This window comes from Eptesicus fuscus, chromosome 21 (assembly GCF_027574615.1).
Source record: "Eptesicus fuscus isolate TK198812 chromosome 21, DD_ASM_mEF_20220401, whole genome shotgun sequence".
In the NCBI taxonomy this organism is placed as follows: Eukaryota; Metazoa; Chordata; class Mammalia; order Chiroptera; family Vespertilionidae; genus Eptesicus; species Eptesicus fuscus.
In genome coordinates, this window is record NC_072493.1 from 49,746,091 (window position 1) to 49,755,055 (window position 8,965).

Here is an 8,965-nt window from a genome sequence, read left to right on the forward strand (position 1 = left end):
GGTTCAAAGAATTATGTGCAGCAGGTAGTGCAAAGTGATGACTTCGGCACCTTGGGATTAGGTTCAAAAGTTTGAACAATGATACCATAATGTTGTGATACCCTGAATCGGGAGACAACTAGATGATTGCTTGTCAAGCACAGTGTCAAATCATTCACAGTCTCCTTATACACACCATCTCTCCCTGCCTATGTTCATGACACCCACTGTATTAAAAAGGGGTGTGGTCTACATGTGAGTTCCAGAGCAGAGGTATTATCTACAAGATTATTTGCCCTTAATTGTGGGGGAATACACAGCATCAACTGGAACAGAAGGAGAGAATGACTTTGATTGGACCAAGGCCTGGTATCTTTTCTGAGGTGGGGTGGTGAGGGAGCAGATGGATGTGGACGTTAGGGAATTTTATGAACATGAAATCCTAGGAGAAGTACTCATGATGGACTGAACTGTGCCAATTGTGACAGGAGATGAACTTTGAGGACGTGGCCATCACCTTCTCTGAGGAGGAGTGGCGGCTCCTTGATGAGGCTCAGAGACTTCTCTACTGCAACATGATGGTAGAAGCTTTTGCCCTGGTCTCATCTGTAGGTAAGACCTTCACATCTCTCCTAGTGTCCTGAGGTGACGTCCTCTCTTCCTTTCTTCTCCGGATGTAGCTTTCACAGCCAGACCATGGGCTGTACCTGTTTTCCCCATTGCCCTGTCAATTGTACTGTGGCTGCGAGTGCTGAGTTTTGGAGAGACCTGAGCAAAGGACTCCATGATATCCCTCACACCCATTGCCTCAAATGGTGCAGGAAGTGTCTGGGAGTCATGATTGTTGCAAAAAGCTTAATGGGTCCAAGCTGGTCTATGTCCACATGCATGGCTTCCACTTCTGCACCATTCCTCCAGCTAAAGGCTCTTTGTGACTGCCTGTGCCAGGTGATGGTCTTTACTTGCATGAACCATGGGTGGTTGTTGTAAGACCTCCTTGCATTTTTTGTAATATTCTGTTCCCTGAATACTACTGCATGCTGTCTTACTCAGGTCAGTGCTGGCTACTCACCTCTGTTGTGTTTCAATACAACTCAGAATATTGTTGTTCTATGTGCTTGTACTGTGGAAGGTGCAAGGAGAACCCGGTTTTTTCACAAGGTGAACATACGGGATGACATAGGGTTGCCTGGCCCTCCTGAGTTGCAGCTGGGGGAGGTATGACATAAGGATGGTGTTTAGATCATACCAGGAATGTGTTCATGTCCAACAAGTTTCGGTTGAGGTTCCACTGGCAGCAGCTCTTTTCTATCTTTTCATTCCCATGTTTGACACTTCCCTGACTTATCGTTTTATCTGTGCCTTCCTGGGTTCTGGGTTCTGGCCACCTTCACCGTCTTCCCTTTTCCATCAACTGTTCCTCTGAACTACTCTATATGCAGTTTTTTCCTTTCTTTTTTTTGAAAAAATATTTAACTGAATTTTTTACAGAGAGAAAGTGAGAAGGATAGAAAAGTTAGAAAAATCAATCAGCTGCCTCCTTCACACCCTGTACTAAGGATGTATCTGCAACCAAGGTACATGCCCTTGACCGGAATCTACCTGGAGCCCTTCAGTCCCCAGGCCAATGCTGTATCTACTCAGCCAAACCGGTTAGGGCTGCAGTATTTTTAAATATTGGCAGGCATATGTGCTTTGAGGTTCACAGAAGTGTTTCACTCTACGCTGACACAAGCTTCTCGTTTCTTGACTTTTAGCTGGAATAAGTTGTAGCCAACTTTCTGAACAGTTGGCACATGTCACCATCAGACAAGCCTTGTTGTACACTATTAGCAAACTATTGAGCAGATGATCCAGGATCTGTTCCATGAGGTGCTTGCCATGATTGTTTCATATTTTGTTTGAGGTCTTCCCTGTATGGTGATCTTCAGAGGCCCTGATCTTCAGAGCAGCATCTTATCAATATCTCCTTCAGATATTTTGCTGTCTGACAATTTCATGGCACCAACATGTTATGTGCGACACACTTTTGTAATGAGACTTCTCCCTGTCACCATAGTCGACATTCATTTCATCACCATTTTTCTGTTTTCAGGTTGTGGGCATAAAACGGATGATGAGGAGGTGTGTTCTGAGCAGAGTGTATCAATACAAGGAGAATCACAGGTCAGTGTTTCTAAGACAACTCCAGCAACCCAGAGGACCCATCTCTGCGGGAGGTGTTTCTCTGTGTTCAAAGAGATTTTGCACCTGACCGAGTCACAAGCATCAGATTTTGAGCAGAAAGCCTTCTTCTCCAATGCATGTGTGAGAGACTTCGGTTTCAGTGCAAACCCTCATCAGCAACAGGGGGAAGCCAATGGAGAGAACCTCTGGAAAGGAATTGTGGACAGGGCCTCGTTTGTGACCAGGTTCATCTTCTACTTATCAGAGCTGTGTTCCACCAGTAGGGAGGTTGGGGGACACTTCCCAGCCATGTCAGGGTTTCTCCAGCACCAGGTCCCCCTCAACACTGAGGAGCCACACAGTGGCAGTGAGATTTCAGAGGAATTTCTCAATAGAAAAAGGAATCACCAATGGGATGAATGTGACAAAGCTGACAGCCCCAACCAGAACCTTGTTCAACATCAGGACTTCAGCTCTGGAGAAGTGAAATGTGAATATAATACATGTGAGAACGCTTTCAGATGTACCTTTAACCACAATAGACATAGGAGAGTTCACACTGGAGAAAAGTCCTATCCATGTGCTGACTGTGGGAAGTCTGTCAATCAAAGGTCTTCCCTCATTAAACACCACAGAGTTCACACTGGGAAAAAACCTTACAAATGTAGTGAATGTGGGAAATCATTTAGGCACAATTATTACCTCTTTATCCACAAGAGAGTTCACACTGGAGAAAAACCATTCGAGTGTAGTGAATGTGGGAAATCTTTTCATGAAAATTCTAAACTGATTAAACACAAGAGCGTTCACACTGGAGTTAAACTATATAACTGTAGTGAATATGGGAAATCATTTAGGGGCAATCATGACCTCTTTACCCACATGCGAGTTCACACTGGGGAAAAACCATATGAGTGCAGTGACTGTGGGAAGTTCTTCAGCAGTAGCTCGACTCTCCTTCGACACCACAGAGTTCACACTGGAGAAAAACCATATAACTGTAGTGAATGTGGAAAATCATTCAGGCACAATTATGAGCTCTGTATCCACAAGAGAGTTCACACTGGAGAAAAACCATATGAGTGTAGTGACTGTGGGAAGTCCTTCAGCATTAGTTCGACTCTCATTCAACACCACAGAGTTCACACTGGAGAAAAACCATATAAATGTTGTGAATGTGGAAAATCATTTAGGCGCAATTGTGACCTCTTTACCCACAAGAGAGTTCACACTGGAGAAAAACCATTCCAGTGTTTTGAATGTGGGAAATCTTTCCATGGAAATTCTCAACTCACTAAACACAAGAGAGTTCACACTGGAGAAAAACCATATAACTGTAGTGAATGTGGGAAATCATTTAGGCGCAATCATGAGCTCTTTATCCACAAGAGAGTTCACACTGGAGAAAAACCATATGAGTGTATTGACTGTGGGAAGTCCTTCAGCAATAGGTCTAATCTCATTCGACACCACAGAGTTCACACTGGAGAAAAACCTTACAAATGTAGTGAATGTGGAAAATCATTTGGGAGCAATCAAAACCTCTTTACCCACAAGAGAGTTCACACTGGAGAAAAACCATATGGGTGTAGTGAATGTGGGAAATTTTTTCGGCGCAAAAATCACCTCCGTAACCACCGGAGAGTTCACACTGGAGAAAAACCTTATAAGTGTAGTGAATGTGGAAAATCATTCAGGCAAAATTCCAATCTCATTCAACACCAGAGAATGCACACTGGAGAAAAGCCGTATGAGTGTAGTGACTGTGGGAAGTCCTTCAGCAGCAGCTCTACTCTCATTCGACACCACAGAGTTCACACTGGCAAAGGGACTTATGAGTGTATTCAATGTGGGAAATCTTTTTGCTATAAATCTTTCCTCATTCAACACTTGAGAGTACACACTGGAAAAAGCTTTAAATGTGCAGGGAATGTTTTATGTTCTCACTCAGAATAACAACCCCAGAGGAGAAAATTTTACCCAATTTACCTGAATGCAAACCCCTTTATCAGAACATACACTGTGCTAGATGCCTCCTAAGTTTAAGGTATAAGTGACACTTTCAGAAACTAGATTGCACTTGCTAATCTACTCAGGAGTAGAAACTGATGTCATAGAAGAAATTGTCTGGAAGATATTTTACCCGTATCCCCTGGCTCACCTGACGAGTGTGAATCTGTCACCACCCCTGCATGTGCTTGAGAAAGTTATGAATATTCTGAGCTCCTGGATGAATCTTCATTCCTTTATTTCTGACCAGAGAATTGACCTGATCCAGGTTTTGTCCGGAACCCACTTCATCCACTAAGAAGTGCTACCTCTTTCAGATACATTGTGGGTCTCACATTATGCTGTGATGAAGTGTTTCAGGTTTCAATTCATCAGACAGCAAACCTCTTGCTATCCTTTGCTGTGGTTTATGATCTTTATGTAAAGGTGGGTTTTTTTTGTACTTTAATTTTCTTGGTTCTATTTTCTCCCTGGGATGATTGAAAGGAAAGTTGTGTTCTGTCAGCATGGACAGGTGAATACTATGGTGTGATGTCAAACTTACTGTACTTTGGAAGGCACAGCTTGATGTCATAAAATCACTCTGTTCAATATTGGTTGATTTTGTATTGCCGACCGAGGCCTTGAGAGAAAGTGTGCATGACTTTGTGGGTCTAATGTGCTGTCTGGTGCCTCTTACTGTAGAGGTCAATGGTCGCCCTGAACAGGTGGCCTTTATTGTGCTCCTGTGAACAATATGAATTACATTCTCTGTTCACAGTATGTATTACATAAGTATCAGCGATGTTTTATGGAACTACACTCCACGTGCTCTGAAGAGGCCATGTGTCATGATGTATGAGATTTCATAGGCTGGTGTCCTTTGTTGTAAGACTCAGAGGTGGAATTAGTTTGGGAGATAAAAACTGTTTTCAGATTCATGGTAGACACTGTAGTTAAGCTGGATAAAAGTGCCTCTATTGGACATAAATCCAAATTTTTTCATGTCCTGTGGATTGTATGATCTGAGAGAACTTCCATCACAACTTCTTGAAGCTGGCATCACTAGCAGACAAAATAACCTCCTGGTTTTGTGATTTTCTTTGGCCCCTTAGCATATTCATCTCAAGGTTGTTGCCCAACAGGCAAGACCTCAAAGCTAGAGGAAGGTTAACCCTGTAATAAGTCCCAGGATGTGTCTGTTGTAACCAGTCAGCATTCCTGTTGATTCCAATGGCAATAGTCTTCCCTGCTTGACAGCATTTGCTGCCACTGAGGCAAGGCTGGTCCTCCTAGGAAATGAGAACGGACTTGCAACAAAGGGCACCTTTCTCGTGTGTGCTATTTGGTGAGCCCTGACCTAGAGATAAAGCTGTGAAACTGTCACATGCGACTTAAACCACCTGTAACTCACACACAGGGTGGGGCAATAATGTGCTTACAGTTGTATGTCTGGAAAACACAGAGATTGTTTAAGAAATTATTTTAGAAAATAATTTCATCCATTTTTCGGGAGAGAAAAAGTCGGACCATTGAAGAGAGAGGTAAACATAGATCTGCTGCCTCCTGCACGCCACAACTGGAAATCCATTTGGGGATGTTCACTGACCTGGAATCAAACCAGAGACCTCTCCAGGAATGGGATGACACCCCAACCAACTGAGGACACTGGCTGGGTCAGAGTATATTCCTGTATTATCATTAATTATTGTGTTATATTCCATACCAATAACTCTATACCTTCTTTTGTCACACCCACTGTTTTCCTACCTTCCTCTTATAATCTCTCTTTCTGCCTTTCTTGGCCCTCCATGCACTCAGGAATTTTCCATTCTTTAAATGGAATAGTTCATACTGTTCATAGTTTAATAGGCACTATTTGATGTGTACATTTTAACAGATACTGGTTTCTTCCATGCCACACAATCATTTTGAGATTCAATACAAATGCTTGGGTGAAGAGTTAATTTTTTTTTTATTGCTGAGTAGTACTAGATTCTGTGAATTACCAGTTTATTAGTTGCTCTGTTTTTTGTTATTTCCAGGTTTGGCGTATTATACATAACTCTTCTGGAAATATTTGCACTCAGTTCTCTATATAGACATATGTTTTGCTTATCACACTGTTATGGAGGTGAAAGTTTTCAATTAAGATATGCAGAACTGTGACCCAAAATGGTCATTCTCTTTGGCTTACACTAACCCACAGTATATAAAAATCACAAATTTTCTGTTACCCTGCAAGGGCATACACTGGTTAACCTTTTAAAATAGTAACCCCAGAAATGCATATAATGTTAACTTGCTCTACTTTTAATTCCATGTACTGAGTAATATTTTATGGTGAACATTTTTAATACAATTCTTTGTACTGTATTTATCTGCTTTTTAAAATTATCTGCTGAGAATCTTTTTCAAATTGTTTAAATAAATTTATCATTTTAACCGAAGGAGGACTGTGCAGCATTTAAGACATCTGCTTCAACGTCCCACATTCCTCAGTGACTCAAGTGACTCCTTTGCCACATGGAAGCATTGGTTTTGAGTACTGAAGGACAATTGTTTTATAGAGTGTGGAGGTGCTGTTTTGGAAGGACTCTAGGCCTTTGAGGATGATGGAGGATCCTGGTTCCTGAAAATCAATAAATGGGTGGGTGCATATGAGGGATAGTATAGGGGGCAAGTTCCTGGGCTCCTGAGTCCCCTTTGCGAAGGAGGAACTGGATAGCCCAGCAGAGCACTGAGGGTCCATTGGGTTCCTAATCCCTGGAGAGCAGGTCACCCCATTACCCTGGGAAATCTCAGCTGCCACCGAATAGAGGAAGGTGCCTGGGCTGCTGGGACCATGGCTCCCGGAACTCCAATCTATGGTCATCTACTGAGTGTGCATGGCCTCCTGGTAACACTGGGGCCACGAGGCAATACAGGCTCAGTGCTCTCTGCAGTGGGGATGGGGAAAACCTGAAGGGACCACATTTAGCACCGGTTCCTGCACAGGATGAATGGAAAACACAGGATCACCATGGATGTTAATGTCAGCGTTTTCCCAATCAGCCCCACCTGATGGCGCACTCACCTGGGCACTGCAAGTGACAAAGAGGCTTGGAGGCAAGGTCGTTACTGATGGAATTTAATATAGGTGCCAGGATTCGTTCACTCCTGTCCTCTTCCCAATATGCTCTTTTAACATGTGGGTTCCGCAGTGGGGGAAGCGAGACAGCAGGGATTTATTTACCCAGGGTCACAGTCAGCAGTGGGTTCTGAGTTTTCTGCCAATGACATCTGACCAAATTCCCTTTACTGAAGTTCACTCCAGTAAATATTGGCTTTGGGGCAGTTCGGGGACAAAGTCTCAGTGGATGAGGAGGATGCAAACCATCCTGACTTCCACTGTCATTCCCTACCAATTCCCACTCCTCTCTGGTGCCCCTGCACAGTCCCCCAAAAGAGGCTGGCACCACGGGGTCACCTTACTGGGGCCCATCAAGTAGGTCAGGTTCTGCTACTGACACCCTGATGTTGGCTGCAGCCAGTGATATGCTTTGACCAATGAAATGTGGTGGGAGTCCAGCCTGTCACCTCTAACAGAAGAGTCTGGGACCAGTGAGATGGCCGCCCTCTCTGTCCATCTCTGATAACACCCAGCAGGAACCTACATGTTCGATGCTTCTTTATGCTGATTCCAGGAGAACCAGGGTGTTCATGTGCTATGAACAAGAAAGATATTGTCTTTACTTTAAGCCACTAAAATTTGGGACTGATTGTAACACATTATAACATCTAGCTGGTCCTAATGGTACCCCATCCCGTATGCTACCCTCTAGGAGGCAGCAGAGCCTAACATTAGAAGCCAGAGCTCTGTTAGAGACACATGGGTTTGACTTCCAGCTCTGCCTTTATTAACTCTACAATCAGTCAATTTTCTTTGTGTCTCAAAGCTTGGATTTCCTCCCCATTAAATCGATGTTTGAACCATCTCAGGTTGCAGAGAGAATTAAATGAAACAATAATGAAGGTAAAGCCTTGAATCCAAGGCCTGGCACCTGTAGTAAAACATTCAGTAACTGCTAGCTGCTGAGCTTGACATTGTGTACTGACCACAGACATACAAACAATGTAGGAAATGTCAATGTGTTGGCCTATGTGTGCTTTTAAATTTTCTTTTTAAATGAGTAGGATAAGATTATGTATATTCTCTCATAGCCTGCTTTTTCTCTTAATAATGTCATATTTTCAGGTTAAAAGAATGATAGCCAGTCTTGAGTGGCTCAGTTTGTTGATCGTAGTGCTATGCATGGAATGTTTGCCAGTTCAGTGCTTATTTGAGGACACCTGCTATGGTAATGAGCTGCATCCCATTAGGGGTCATGACAGAGGCAGCTAATCTGTATTACTCTCCTTCTTCTCCCTTTAAAAGTCAGTTAAAATGCTTTTACATATATTTATCCATTACATTTGTAGTCTTCAGGAATAATTGAAATATACTTTTCACCTGAGGGAGCATTCTAAGCGTTGCAGATTCTGAAATAATGGTTCCAAACAAGAGTTTAGTTTTGTAGACTACACTCCGCAGAAACTTTTGACCAGCCTCTAAAACCTAATGTTGCCAGTTCCCAGTGTCACTTGGATGCCCCAGAACAATATTCTCAATGGGCAGTGAGTAATTGGGATCGTAGTGCCCCATGGGAGACTAGATTGCTACATTACCCAAAGGGCCATGCGCTAAGGAAGGCTGGATTCATCCAATGAAAGCCCAGGACAGGAGCCTGATCACTGTGCTCATTGGTTGGATCTTGACTTGGTGGTGAATTTGAGCTTTGCAGTGTGTTCA

At 43.1% G+C, this 8,965-nt stretch overlaps 1 protein-coding gene across 1 annotated transcript; it reads left to right on the plus strand.

Annotated features, from left to right (window-relative positions):
- Window positions 1-2,787: 2,787 nt before the first annotated feature.
- On the plus strand, window positions 2,788-4,101 carry LOC129147564 (zinc finger protein 345-like). Its single transcript, XM_054710105.1, has 2 exons — window positions 2,788-2,935; window positions 3,020-4,101. Exon 2 carries the CDS (start codon window positions 3,028-3,030, stop codon window positions 4,099-4,101), a length of 1,074 nt encoding a protein of 357 aa, XP_054566080.1. The 5' UTR covers window positions 2,788-2,935; window positions 3,020-3,027.
- The last annotated feature ends 4,864 nt before the right edge of the window (window positions 4,102-8,965 follow it).